The sequence below is a fragment of the Heteronotia binoei genome, chromosome 12 (genome assembly GCF_032191835.1).
Source record: "Heteronotia binoei isolate CCM8104 ecotype False Entrance Well chromosome 12, APGP_CSIRO_Hbin_v1, whole genome shotgun sequence".
Taxonomy (NCBI): domain Eukaryota; kingdom Metazoa; phylum Chordata; class Lepidosauria; order Squamata; family Gekkonidae; genus Heteronotia; species Heteronotia binoei.
Window position 1 is genome coordinate 17,260,532 of NC_083234.1, and position 14,246 is coordinate 17,274,777.

The 14,246-nt window shown below is 50.0% G+C and overlaps 1 protein-coding gene across 1 annotated transcript in view; it reads left to right on the top strand.

The window, feature by feature from the left end:
- The window catches only part of NCAPD3 (non-SMC condensin II complex subunit D3), a 73,639-nt gene that overhangs the window by 35,022 nt on the left and 24,371 nt on the right, over positions 1–14,246 (top strand). The window contains exons 16-23 of the mRNA XM_060250462.1: positions 1,062–1,253; positions 2,514–2,611; positions 2,755–2,870; positions 6,055–6,162; positions 6,720–6,834; positions 7,302–7,415; positions 9,521–9,759; positions 10,864–10,943. Of these exons, the coding sequence (XP_060106445.1) occupies positions 1,062–1,253; positions 2,514–2,611; positions 2,755–2,870; positions 6,055–6,162; positions 6,720–6,834; positions 7,302–7,415; positions 9,521–9,759; positions 10,864–10,943 (1,062 nt within the window). The remainder of the gene's footprint in view (positions 1–1,061; positions 1,254–2,513; positions 2,612–2,754; positions 2,871–6,054; positions 6,163–6,719; positions 6,835–7,301; positions 7,416–9,520; positions 9,760–10,863; positions 10,944–14,246) is intronic.

Sequence of the window (14,246 nt, forward strand, 5' to 3'; positions counted from 1 at the left end):
TGGCTGGGTGGTAGAGGGTCTGCTTGGCATGCAGAAGGTTCCAGGTTCAGTCCCTGGCATCTCCACTTTGTAAAAGGATCAGGTGGCTGGGGATGTGAAGGGCTTCTGTCTGAGACCCAGGACAGCCGCTGCCAGCCTGAGTAGACCAGGGAGGGCCAAACTCGCTTAACAAAAGAGCAACAGAGAATAAACGTCAGATGCTTGATAGCCGCAAGACGTGAACGCCCGATGGTTGAGAGCTGGAAGGAAGGAAGACAGGAGAGGGGAGGGGGAGGTAAGAAAGAACTTTAAATGCATTCCCCAAGTCACCAGCTGGCTTGGCTTGGAGAAGTGATTTAAAGAGAGAAATGCCTTTTCCAAGATGGCCGACGGGGCAGTGGGGGCTTCGAGAGCACAACAGTATTTGTGAAAGAGCCACATGTGGCTCCTGAGCCGCAGTTTGGCCACCCCTGGAGTAGACAATACTGATCTTGTGTATGTGTGTGTGTGTGTGTATAATTTTTAAAAAGCAAACATGATATAAAGAAAATATCAGGACAATGCTGATTTTGATGGGCTAACAGTCTGATTCAGCATAAGTCAGCCTTCAAAAAAGCAAGCAGAGATTCGGATGTCATCTTTCCGCTGCTGCTGCGGGCTCTGAAAGCAGCTCAAGGGTTGAGTTTCCGTTCCCCTTTTTTCAGGAAAGCTTCAGGCAGGTGGCCCCATTACTGTGCAGTTAGCAGGACAACATTCGAGTCCAGTAGCGCCTTAAAAAGTGATGAAATTTTCCAAGGTGTAAGCTTTTTGTGAGTCAGAGCTCTCCTCGTCATATACGGATGGAAAATTGTGTCTTAGATGCTGCTGGACTGGAATTTAATTTTTCAGGCATGTCCGGCTTGCTGCATTCCAGGAGGCCTGCGCTTGCAATAAACTTTTAAGCGGTTTTGAGGGCTGGAAGACAAGTGCACCCCCCAGTCCAGTGGTCCAGACGTGCCCCCTCCCCGGCGTAATTTGCCTGTCTTGTCTAGCTGTCCTAACAGGCTCCCCCCTCCCACCTCTCTCGTTGTTCTCTTTCACAGCCGCTACTTAAACAAAGCTTTCTGCGTATGGTCCAAGCAAGGCCGCTTCTCCTCCACCTTTGTTAACGGGCTCATCTCTCACGTGGGCACGGAGCGCTCTTCGCCTGCCTGGATGCTACTGGCCAAGGTGGCTGGCTCCGCCCCCAAGCTGGACTATTCTAAAGTCATCGATGCCTGGGATGAGATCAGCAGGCAAGTAGGATCTGGTGGTGGGGGGAGCACTCTGAGGAATTCGGGTGCAGGCTCTATCCCAGGTTCTTGCCCAGGCCCTCGCCTGGAGTAGCAACTGAGATCGACCAGGCTAGTTAAATTGCTTGCCCATGGACGGAGGCACTTTCTCCATTCAAGTTGCTTTGTATTGAATCAAATGTGACGCAGCTGGTCCATAATCATCCCCTTTGGCCAACAGCCAGTGACTCCTGGGCAAAGGTCTTTCTCCTCCCAACTGCCCAGGATGGCCGGGCTTTGAACCGTGGTCCTCTGCGCCTGCAGAGTGTGCTGTATTGCTATCATATTAATCCTGTGCCACTACAAACCTACAACAAGAAGTGGTTGAATTGACAATCTCTGGGGCACAAAGGCTCAAGGGCTGCCGCATAAAGAGACTCAGAGCTGGTTCCTGCAGATGGTTCATGCCCATCTGTACAGAGGTTCTTCCAAAGGAAAGAACCTGTAGAATCTGGGAACAGACCTGGAAGCCGGAATGAACAGAGCAGGGACATCAACAATGCAGGACACAGAACCCCTGCTAGATTAGAGTCCCTTCTCAGGGACACCGCTGCTTTCCCAGCTATGAAGGCGCTCCCCTCTGCTGTTTTTCAGAAAGAACAAGGGCTAGAAATGCTGCTTTCCGTCTTTCACTGAAAGCTGAGATTCTCCACCAGGTTTTGGGCCCGAGTGTTAGGGTCTGCTTAAGGCACCGGGCATACATGCTGAGAGCAGGAGTGGTGCGGTGGTTTGAGCGGGGAGGAGCCATGGCTCAGCGATAGAGCATCTGCTTGGCATGCCGAAGGTCCCAGCTTCAATCCCCGGCATCTCCACTTTCAAGGATGAGGCAGCAGGTGCAGCAAAAGACCTGAAGAGCCACTCCCAGTTTCAGTAGACAGGACCGACTTCGGTGGACCAAGGGTCTGGTTCAGTATAAGGCAGCTTCATGTGAGTGTCAGATGAGGATCCGGGAGACCCAAGTTCGAATCCCTACCGAGCTACAAAAGCTTGCTATGTGACCTTAGGCCGGTCACATCCTCTGGGTCTAACCTACCTCACAGGGTTGTTGTGAGGATAAAATGGAGGAGAGGAGAACAACAAACTTCACTACAAATTAAAGCAGAGTATTTAATGAAGTAAATAAATGCAGAAGGGAGGCACCCCCGTGTGTCATCCAGGAGGAAGTGGGTTTTTTCCCCTTGTCCCGCACATCTGCAATTTCACTCTCCTCTCTGATTTTTCCAGACATCACACTGCTGACTTGGACACCACTGTGCACATGCTGTGTGTGATTGGCAGCATTGCCAAGCACCTGTCCCGGAGCATCCAGCACAAGCTGATAGGTGAGTGTCTCTTGCGGGGGAGTGTCTCAGAGAGGCGATGGGTCAGGAGTGGCGTTGCCCATTCTCTGAACTGTGGTTATATCCCGAGAGAATCTATTAGCCCTGGCACCGGGTCACGCTCAGCCTTTGGCTTCCTTTTTCAGACAATATCAAGTCTTGGCTGCGTGATTTCCAGTGCCCCCTGGAAGCAATCAGCCCAGCTGTTGAGACACTGCAGAAACTTTGCCACGCCTCCTCGGATGCCCTGGAGGAAGCACTGGTGAGGCTGGGAACACTCCTTCGAAGCTGTAAAATTCCGCATGTTTCATGGCAGGCTCCCTCCTTGAGACGGGCAGGAGCGTCAAACCAAGAAGATGATATTGGATTTATATCCCGCCCTCCACTTTGAATCTCACAGTCTCAGAGCGGCTCACAATCTCCTTTCCCTGCCTCCTCCACAACAGACACCCTGTGAGGTGGGTGGGGCTGAGAGAGCTCTCACAGCAGCTGCCCTCTGAAGGACAGCTCTGCGAGAGCTATGGCTGACCCAAGGCCATTCCAGCAGCTGCAAGTGGAGGAGTGGGGAATCAAAACCCGTTCTTCCAGATAAGAGGCCGCACACTTAACCACTACACCAAACAAAAAACAACAAGCATTACTCGGCAACTTGGAGCCATGATAGAGCAACAGTAGCTTTGAGTGTTGATTGGCTTTCCCAGCAGCTATCCTTTTGCTAGCATCCTGGAAACGATCAATGAGATGGTCAGGCTTCCTTGGTCTTGTGTGCCACAGCGAAGAAGGCCCTGTCTGCTTCCTGTTCTACCGCTGTCAGGATTTCTGTAGTTTTTATGCTCCTGGACTCCTGAGCTCTGCCTTGTCTAAGCTGCCCGATCTTGTATAAGGCTGAATTATCTGCTGTGCAGTGTAGTGTGCCAAGCTGGGACCCAGCCACATAGGGGCCCCATCGGGGTTTATTTCTCAGGGGCTCTGCAGTATGAAAAATGTGTCCCTTCCTGACCTGGATAGCACAGGCAAGTCAGATCTAAGAAGGGCTGACCCTGGCAGATATTTGGATGGGAGACCTCCAGAGTATAGCAGGGTCAGGAGGTGGAGGCAGTCTATCAAGCCACTTCTTTGAATGCTCTCCATGTCCCAGGATGAGTTACCAGAAGTTGCCATGACTTTCAGGCATGGGGGCACACACACACAAAAAAATTGCATTAAAAGCCCCCCAAAGAAAGAAAAACTCATCCCTGCAGAAGCTTTCTGCGCAAGTTGCTTTTGTGAGCGCTTTGAGCTGCAGAGGTCTTTGACTGCCACTCTCGCATCCCGTTGATGAGAGTGTGATATTATATTTGATATATTTGTATAATTTTAGGTGACACCGACTCATTTGTTTGAGGCTGGTTTTTGCGGAAGCCTTTGGTTTATCTCCAGTCACTCTCTGCCGTGATTCTCTCTTGTGGTTGCGCACGCTCTCTCATCCCAGAGCGGGGAAACGGCAGGCCCGTTCCTAAAGCAGAGGGAATGTAGGTGACACACCATATGGGCAGCACGGGGGCTTTTGCAAACACAAGCCAGGCAGGCTCCCATGGCAACCGTTCGTGGGAGGATGTTTGTCATGTGACGCGGGTGATCTTTACCATTCCAGCCGAACCTGTCCCTTCATGGTTTTTGCTGCTGCAGTAAAACACCTGAGAACGATGGTTTTCGAACTGTGCTCCCAAGAACCTGGGTTTCCTCACTGCTTATCAGAGGCTCTCCGATGATGATAATAGCAGAGAAACGTCTCCAGAGGATCCTTCTCTAACCACTGGTGATGGGAAGTGCTCCACGTCGCAAGCAAACCCCATAAGGTTTACAAAGCAAGAGACAAATGGGCAGCTTGCCATTGCCTGCCTCTCCATAGTGACCCTGGTATTCCTTGGTGGTCTCCCATCCAAGTATTCACCATGGCTGGCTCTGCTTAGCTTCTGAGATCTAACAAGACTAGGCCAGTCTGGACTATCCTGGACAGGGCTTTTTAACCGCTAGTCATCTTTCTTTTATAAGTGCTGGTGGTGGGGGTGCTCTAGAAGGAGGGCCATAGCGGGGAGCCAGCCACGTTAGAACAACTGAGAAATTCTCGCTTCACTTGCCCTGTTGTTCCATAAGGCATGAGCACAAAGAGGCTGCTCTTCACACATGCGTACAATGAGCAGTATTTCCATAAAGCAGTACCCTCCCCCCCCCAAAAAAAGGCAGTTCCACAAGCCCACACAACCCAGCCATTGAGGTTTCAAGACTACTTGAGCATCCCGAACTATTATTATTATTATTTATTTGATTTATATCCTGCATTTTTATGACTTTATGAGGAGAAGCTGGAGTGTGGCCAGCTAGACTGGTTCCCGTAGAAACAGCCATCCCTCACGGGCAGGAACCTTCTGGAAACGGAGCCATCCCTCACAGGAGCAGGAACCTTCTGGAAACGGAGCCATCCCTCACAGGGGCAGGAACCTTCTGGAAACAGAACCATCCCTCACAGGGGCAGGAACCTTCTGGAAACAGAGCCATCCCTCACAGGGGCAGGAACCTTCTGGAAACAGAGCCATCCCTCACAGGGGCAGGAACCTTCTGGAAACGGAGCCATCCCTCACAGAGGCAGGAACCTTCTGGAAACGGAGCCATGCCTCACAGGGGCAGAAACCTTCTGGAAACAGAGCCATGCCTCACATGGGCAGGAACCTTCTGGAAACAGAGCCATCCCTCACAGGGGCAGAAACCTTCCGGAAACAGAGCCATGCCTCACATGGGCAGGAACCTTCTGGAAACAGAGCCATTCCTCACAGGGGTAGGAACCTTCTGGAAACACAGCCATCCCTCACAGGGGTAGGAACCTTCTGGAAACGGAGCCATCCCTCACAGGGGTAGGAACCTTCTGGAAACAGAACCATCCTTCACAGGGGTAGGAACCTTCTAGAAACAGAACCATCCCTCACAGGGGCAGGAACCTTCTGGAAACAGCCTTGCTTCACAGGGACAGAAACCTTCTGGAAACAGAGCCATGCCTCACAGGGGCAGAAACCTTCTGGAAACAGAGCCATGCCTCACAGGGGTAGGAACCTTCTGGAAACAGAGCCATCCCCACTCCTCCACATTAAGTCAGCTGGGTGTTCTTGGGTCAGTCCCAGTTCTCTTAGAGCTCTCTTAGCCCCACCTACCTCACGGGGTGTCTGTCGTGGGGAGAAGAAGGGAAGGAGATTGTAAACACTGCGAGACTGCGTCGGGTAATGAAGGGCAGGGTATAAAGCCAACTTCTTCAAACACATTATCTGGGATTTGCACCCTCTCCATAAGATCCTCTAAAACAGCTTTTCTTTTCCCGTTTTGAGACTTGTACTTGGGCCGGGAAAGAAGGGAAGGAATAATGGTCCTGTTTCCTTGGCAAGCTTAAATCCCTGATCTCTCCATCTTGCAACCAGGCACTGTTGAATGAGATCTGTGGTGATCTCGTGTCCGTGTGTGAGAGCTGCATCTCAAGCGTTGTCCTGAAAGAGGGCGGGGCAGAGCAGCTGCAAGAGGATGTCTTGGTAAGTAAGACTATTCGGAGTGGGATTTTTCCCCCCTATTGAGTCTTCTCCCTTTCTCACAATACAAGAACTTGTGGGCACTCAATGATATTGCTGAGCAGTCAGGTTAGAATAGATAAAAGGAAGTACTTCTTCACCGAAAGGGTGAAACTACCAAAGCATGGCAGCTACAAACAGAGAGCTTCAAGAAGGGGTGAGATAAACATATGGAGGTCCATCAGTGGCTATTAGCCACAGGGTATTGATGGAACTCTCTGTCTGGGGCAGTGATGCTCTGCATTCTTGGTGCTTGGGGGGGGGGGGCACCACGGGAAGGCTTCTAGTGTCCTGGCCCCACTGGTGGACCTCCTGATGGCACCTGGTATTTTGGCCACTGTGTGACACCGAGTGTTGGACTGAATGGGCCATTGGCGTGATCCAACGTGGCTTCTCTTATGTTCTTCATTGCACAGAAACGTGATGGGTTCCTACAGTCTTCCTGTGCAGTATTGCTATTGTTTTGCTTATTGACAATTCTTTGGTTTCCCTTTTGACTATGGTGTCACCTCCCTCGGCAGGTGAGGCATCTCTTCACCCTGGGCGAGGCCGCACAGCTGTGCCCGGCTAAAGTGGAGAAACGCATCTTCTTGCTGATCCAGTCCATCTTGGCAAGTCCTGTTGCTGCGGAACAACGTAAGGCAGGAGTCCCTAACCTTTTCGATCCTGCGGGACACCTTAGGAATTTTGAGAGGAGGAGGTGTGAGCAGCGTCCCCAAATGGTTGCTACAGGAGGCGGGGACAAACCCAGAACCGTACACGATACCCTCCTCCTAATTTTGGAACAGAACAGTAGGAAGGGGGAATAAGTGGGAAAGTTTGAAGGAGGAACAAACCCACCCACTGACTAAGGCAAGCCTGTGTGATCCTTCTGTGGGTGTTGCTGCTGCTGCAGCCGTAGAAAACCCTCTTGTTTAAATGAAGGCATCTAATAACTGCTTTACAGCAGCCCACTTTCTGAAGAAGTAAGTGGGTGCCAGGGAAAATGCAGGCAGGAGCCATGGTGCCTGTGTAAGGGCTTCCCTCCCCGTGTCCTGCTATTTGCAAAACGTAATTGGTACCTCCTTTTAAAGCTTGTGCTGCCTTTTGATTGTTGATTCTAGTATCGAGTCCTGCAGATGACAATGACAACGATTGCCCGGCAACTGAGCCGTTGTCCCAGTTCAGAGGCTCCGTGATGCCTTCCGTGGTCCGAGCACACGCCTTCATTACCCTGGGTAGGTGGAAGTATACACTGTCATGGTCCTAGGCCTAGTGAGGCCTACAGGCTCCAGGGAAGCCAGATTCAGAGTAGCTACAGGGCCTACATTTCCCAGGATCCCTTCTGATTGGGTGGGCAGCAGTTTTGGAGGGAAAACTAGCCCAGTGAATACCAGAGGGGTGTTACCCAGAAGGACTGGAAATAAAAGGCCCAACTAGAGAGGAAGTATTTTCTCTCTGGGAGAGGCTGCAGCTAGGAGGGTTCACTCATCCAAAGAGTGGTGAGGCAGTTGGAATTAGAGGAACGGAATGCATAGTTAGTTGCTTCAGGGCTTTTTGTTTTGCTTTGTACCACCTTTACTGTTTCCTTGTTTACTGTTGCACTAAAAGTTACAACCCACTTGTTTGTTCTTGAGCACTCAAAATAAACGTATTGTTGTTATTCAGCCTGGGACTGCATACCTCTTCAGTCACAGGTAAAACGTGCTTGGCTGTGAAGGAAAACAAGAGTCAGGTGGGTGCTCTGGGCCCTCCCAGACAGACCCTACCAGAGCAGTGGCAGCCACTAGAAGGCCCTCCCTGGTGCCCTGCTTGTGATGAGCGCACACAGTCTTCTCTTGGTTTCCTTGTCCCACCGGGGTGGTCACCAGAATCAGTGTAGCGAGTAGAACCAGCTTGAGATGCTGAGGGCTGCTTTCCTCTGCAGCCGCAAAGGACAGAAACTTGGTTTGAGGGTTTTGTTTTGGGGGTTTTTTGTGAGATTTTTCTAACTGAGTCACTCAATCGCTTTGCAGCTGATGTCTGCTTAAAATTTCCCCATGTAGCAGCTGCAACCTAGCGGGCATGCCCATTCTCTCCTTGACGCTAGCCCGGCTCTGAGCGAATGCACAAAGATTAACCCTTGCCTGCCCTGTGCCTTTGTTAGCACGACTTATTTAAAGCTTCCCCATCTGATCCCTTCCTCTGGGTGATCACGCACCTGGCCGCCTGCATCCTGTTGAGTCGTTCAAGGGTCTGCACGTGACCACCTTCCACCCCACTCGGAAAGCCCAAAAATGGAGAGGCGGGAAACGACCATGTGAATCCTTGGTTGCTGCAGCGGCTTGCAAAACCTCTGCGCGGCAAGAGCTGCCACCTGCGAAGTTCTTGAGCGGCCACGATTGTTCACAGGATTCCTCCCTTTGAAGGCGGAAGGAGGCTGGCAATCTAAGCCCCAGTTTCTCAATAGAGACCACCCGTACGTCTTTGCTCGTGGGGGTGGATTTGGCTGTTGAGCAGGGGTTTGGAGAATCATAGAGCTGGAAGGGACCTCCAGGTAGCAGTGGGAGTCCCAGATGAACTGTAGCTTGCATTAGCAAAGGAAGGGCTTGCAATGGCCTCATCATGGTCTCTGTCCTGAAAGGATGATTCAGTCGTAGGGTCATCTGTCTCTGAGACTCTTCTGTCCGATTCTGTGTTCCTTGCTTTGGCCGTACACAGCCTTATATTGCATCTGTCCATTGGTCCATCGGTTTCAGTGCTATCTCTTAAGTAGCTGACTGGCAGCAGCTCCCCAGGATGTCAAGCAGAGGTCTTTCATATCACCCACTGCCTGGTCCTTTTAACTGGAGATGCTGGGGATTGAACCTGGGCCCATCTGCATGCCAATCAGATGCTCTGTCACTGAGCTAAAGCCCATCACCACCAGAGGACGAGGGGGTCAGCCCAGCCTCCCAGGGCTTTTTCTGTAGCAGGAACTCCTTTGCATATTAGGCCATGCCCCCCTGATGTAGCCAATCCTGGAGCTTACAACAAACCATGTAATAAGAGCCTTGTAAGCTCTTGGAGGATTGGCTACATCAGGGGTGTGTGGCCTAATATGCAAAGAAGTTCCTGCTGCAAAAAAAAAAAGAGAAGCCCTGTCTAGGAATGTAACAGACTGTCCAAATCACTTCTGTCTTGTCTGCTCTGTCTGACAATGGCTGTCCAGGGTCTCAGGTTGAGGTTTTTCTCATCCTCGGCTACCTGAACTGTTAACCGGAGAGCCCGGGGATCGAACCAGGACCTTCTGCATTCAAAGCAGATGTTCTGTTTCTGAGCCCCGGCCCCTCCCACTCATCACTCCCCTCCTGTTCTGCGATAGGTAAGCTTTGCCTGCAGCACGAGGATCTGGCGAAGCAATGCATTGCGGCCCTGGCTCGGGAACTGGAGGTGTCCAAGGACATGGCCATCCGCAATAACGTCGTCATCGTGATCTGTGACCTCTGCATCCGCTACACCACCCTGGTGGACGAGTACATCCCCGACATCTCCACCTGCCTGAAGGACCCGGAGCCTTTCATCCGGAAGCAGACCCTCATCCTCCTGACCAACCTGCTCCAGGTGAGCACAGAACCCTGTTGTGCTTCTTTGCCTATTGTAAGAGCCAGCGTGGTGCAGTGGACTCTGATCTGGAGAGCTGGGTTTGATTCTCCCACATGCAGCCAGCCAGGTGACCTTGGGTCCGTCACAGTTCTCTCAGAGCTCTCTCCGCCCTACCTACCTACAGGGTGTCTGTTGCAGGGAAAGGAAGGGGAGGTGATTGTAAACCGCTCTGAGACTCCTTCGGATAGTGATGGGCAGGGTATAAAACCAACTCTTCTTTTCCTTCTTCTTTGGTAACCACATTCCCCCATCAGCTGCTCTGATATCTCATGCAGAGTGTTTCTAGGCTCAGCTCTGATAAGTGCAGGCCTCAGATTCAGTGGGAGTTCACAGGAGCATAGCTCCTGAACCTTTCTGAGAGTTCCACCTCCTTCTGAGAGTCCCACCTCCTTGTCCATTGAATAGTATGTGCAGCTGCATAACAATCCCTGGATGAGCTCCATCACCTATTTTTCTACAAACCGTGAACACTGCCCAAATAAAGTTCATGAGAATCCCAGGCTTCATTTCTTCAAAGCAAGTTTGGAGCCCATATGGCTGAAAAAAAACAGGCCAGCAGGTGTCTTATTAAGCCTTCTGTCTGGTTTGAGGCAGGACTTTGCACATGGCTCCGTGGTCTGCCTTCCCCAGCCAGCCGAACCAAAATAATTTTTTTGCAAAACAGCAAACACGTCAGATTATGCGATGCAAATTAAAATAGACTTGCAAATGTTCAGTGTCCGTAATATATATTTAGGCTGGATAATGCTTATCCCGCTGCGGTGCAGAATTTGGACCACCGGGGGACAAAATTCTAATTTAGCAACCAAGTGCATACATGGCCCGAAACGCGGGAAAGTACAAGATATGGATTAATAATTAATATTGTTTAGAGATGTACAATTTCTGGAAAACCTGGGTTCATGGGAGAGAAATTCATTTTGGGAGGAGAGTAGAAACTCTGGAGAAAGTTGGATGTATGCACAGTTACTGGCGCCGAATGTACACCGCTGCTTTGAGAACCTGACATGCATTAAATATAGTTAACCCTAATTCTGCCATCCATTCTCTCATTTCTGGTAGGAGGAATTTGTCAAGTGGAAAGGCTCTCTGTTCTTCAGATTTGTGAGTGTTCTGGTGGACCCAAACCCGGATATTGCCAGGTAAAGGACCATAAGCCCAAAATAGGAATTAGTCAGAGCTTTGTCCATTTTCTGGCTATATCTGAATGAGTGAGCAGATCCACACCGGGATGCTAAGATTTGATAATCCTCAAAATCCGCTTTTGTAATGGGAGGGAAATTGTTTTGTGTCAGCATCTCCAGTTGCACCACATAAATTGGGCCCGGGAGACAGCTTCAGTGTTCTTTGTCCTACGAGTGAAGTTTCTAGACCTCAGTGTTGTAAAAGTCTTTGAGAGAGTGCAAGCAATGCCTGGCGAAAATTCAAAATTACTGGAACAAAGTTTGAGTCTGGTGGCACTTTTAAAACCAACCAAGTTTTATTCTTCGGCATAAGCGTCTTCAGATATGGTTTTAAAGGTGCCACTGGACTCACAATTGGTTCTGCTTCAGGCCAACATGGCTACCTACCTGAATCTGTATTCAAAAGTATTGTATTGCTTAATGTAGAGCAGGGGTGGCCAAACTGTGGCTCAGGAGCCACATGTGGCTCTTTCACACATATTGTGTGGCTCTTGAAGTCCCCACCATCTCACTGGCCAGCTTGGAGAAGGCATTTGTCTCTTTAAATCACTTCTCCAAGCCAGCCAACAGCTTGGAAAATAAATTTAAAGTTGCTTTCTTTAAACCTCCTTTCCTCGTCTATTTTCCTTCCTTCCTTCCACATCTGACATTCATTTATTCTAAGTGGCTCTTACGTTAAGCAAGTTTGGCTATCCCTGGTGTAGGGCTTTGATTTCAAAGGCTTAGGACCTGCGACAACTGCAATGCAAAATCTTCTTGCAAGACCATTTATTCATTCTATCTCAATGCTTTTGGAATGACATGCAGGAAATTCAATGTAGGAATGTAAAATTTGGGGAGGAAGTGGAAGCTGACGAAAATCCCAGTATTCCACTCATCGTCCCCCCCTCCCCTTTAAAATCCACAAGATTTTTCAAGTTGAAGCTTTCCCCCCATGCATCTCGCCTTGGAACTCTTCCCTTGGGATCGGCTTTGGAAAAGGGTGCAATGCGGGAACTGCCTCCTAAGGAAAAGAAAGGAAAGGTCCCCTGTGCAAGCACCAGTCGTTTCTGACTCTGGGGTGACGTTGCTTTCGCAATGTTTTCATGGCAGACTTTTTTACGGGGTGGTTTGCCATTGCCTTCCCCAGTCATCTGCGCTTTCCCCCCAGCAAGCTGGGGACTCATTTTACCGACCTCGGAAGGATGGAAGGTTGAGTCAACCTTGAGCCGGTTACCTGAAAACCCGGCTTCAGCCAGGGATCGAACTCAGGTCGTGAGCAGAGTTTAGGACTAAGAGGGAGGCCTAAAAAGGACTGTGATCATCCCTGGTGCTTTGCCTTAAAGTTGGTCTTGTCTTTTTCATTTTTTCCAATAGGTGGCATTGTTGCAACACCCTTTTTGGCAATATTTGCTCCCTAGAACCATGGCTAGAAAATTGTGTGTGTGTTGTATATTTTTAAAAAGCGGCACCCTGCAGTTTTCCGCTTCATTTATTTATGTCATTCCTCCAAGACACTCAGGGCAGCCCGTGCATGTGTGCTAAGTGCCATCAAGTTGCTTCTGATTTATGGCAACCCTAGGAATTAACATTCTCCAAAATGTCCTATTGTTAGCAGCCGTTCTCGGGTCTTGGAAACTGAGGGCCCTCATGGCTTCCCTTATCGAATTGATCCATCCAGAGATGGAATTCTAGCAGGAGCTCCTTTGCATATTAGGTCACACAGCCCTGATGTAGCCAATCCTCCAGGAGCTTACAAGGCTCTTTTTTGAAAGCTCGTGAAGGATTGGCTACATCAGGGGTGTGCGGCCTATTATGCAAAGGAGCTCCTGCTAGAATTCCACCCCTGGATCCATCCATATTGAGTTTTCCTGCTGCCTTCACCTTTTCCTAGCATTTTTTGTCTTTTCCAGTGACTCTTGTCTTCTCCTGATGTGACCAGGGCTACAAGAGCCTCGGTTTAGTCATTTTAGCTTCTAGGGAGGCCTCGGGAGATGGCAGTGCGAAGGTAGCGTTGGCGTGGCATAGAGGTCAGCATGTTGAATGAAGAAGCGAGGAGGCATGGATTCAAATCTCCACTCTGCTGTAAAACTTACGGAATGACATTGGACTCTTGTAAGCTTCATATACTACACCAGGCAGTTATAGCACCAAAATGAAAGGGGGGGGGGGAGACCCACAAGTGTGGAGCATTGTGAAGGAGGAGGAGATTGAACGTATAGATCAGGGATGGCCAAAGTTGCTTAACGTAAGAGCCACACAGCATAAACATCAGATGTTTGAGAGCCGCAAGACATGAATGTCAGATGTCTGAGAGCTGCAAGGAAGGAAGGCAAATAGGTTGGGGGGAGAGGGAGGGAAAGGTAGAAAGAAAGCAATTTTAACTTTAAATGCATTCTCCAAGCCGCTGACTGGCTTGGAAAAATGATTTAAAGAGAGAAAGGTAAGGGATTGCCAAAGGGGCACACGATGGCCCTTGTGCCTTTGGGTTTCCTTTGTCCCACACCCTGCTCACCATCCTGCAGCGGCCGGCACCACGTGGATCAGTTCGATTTAAATCCAGGAGTGCCTTAGAGCCCAACAAGAGTTTCAGGGGATAATCCTTTGAGAGTCAAAGCTCCTTTTGTCAGACTTGAGCAGAGTAGAAATAGAGCTATTAGCCACAGTATATTGATGGAACTCTCTGTCTGGGGCAGCGATGCTCTGTATTCTTGGCGCTTGGTGGGGAGCACAGTGGGAGAGCTTCTGGTGTCTTGGCCCCACTGATGGACCTCCTGATGGTGCCTGGTTTTTTGGCCACTGTGTGACACAAAGTCTTGGACTGGATGGGCCACTGGCCTTCTCTTACGTCCTTATCTTGGAGTCTTTTTATCCTAGTCAGAAGCGGGGTGGGGTGTGTGTAAAGGATGCAAAGGTACAGTGCAACCACACGGGCAGCAAACTTTGAGATTGTACGAAGTGCTTTAGGGAGATGCATCCCTCCCTGAAGGACTGCGGGGCATTAATTTGGGAAACAATGAAAAGCACCATCTCAAACTAGTTTGGATCCCGTGTAGTCATCAGTGCCAAAAAGATGGATAAAATGTGGACGCCTGGGGGCCCAACCTGTTCGGGTGCTTGCAGCGAGATCCCGCGAATCAATTGAACGGTCCCAAAACAAAAATGCGGTCATTCCAAAAGCCTGCCAGGTGTGTGCTTGCATCTGTCACAGGTGATGCTGGCAGCGTGCGCCGCAATGCTCAGCTCATCTGTAAGGGTGTCTGTGAATCCACACCGCCCGCT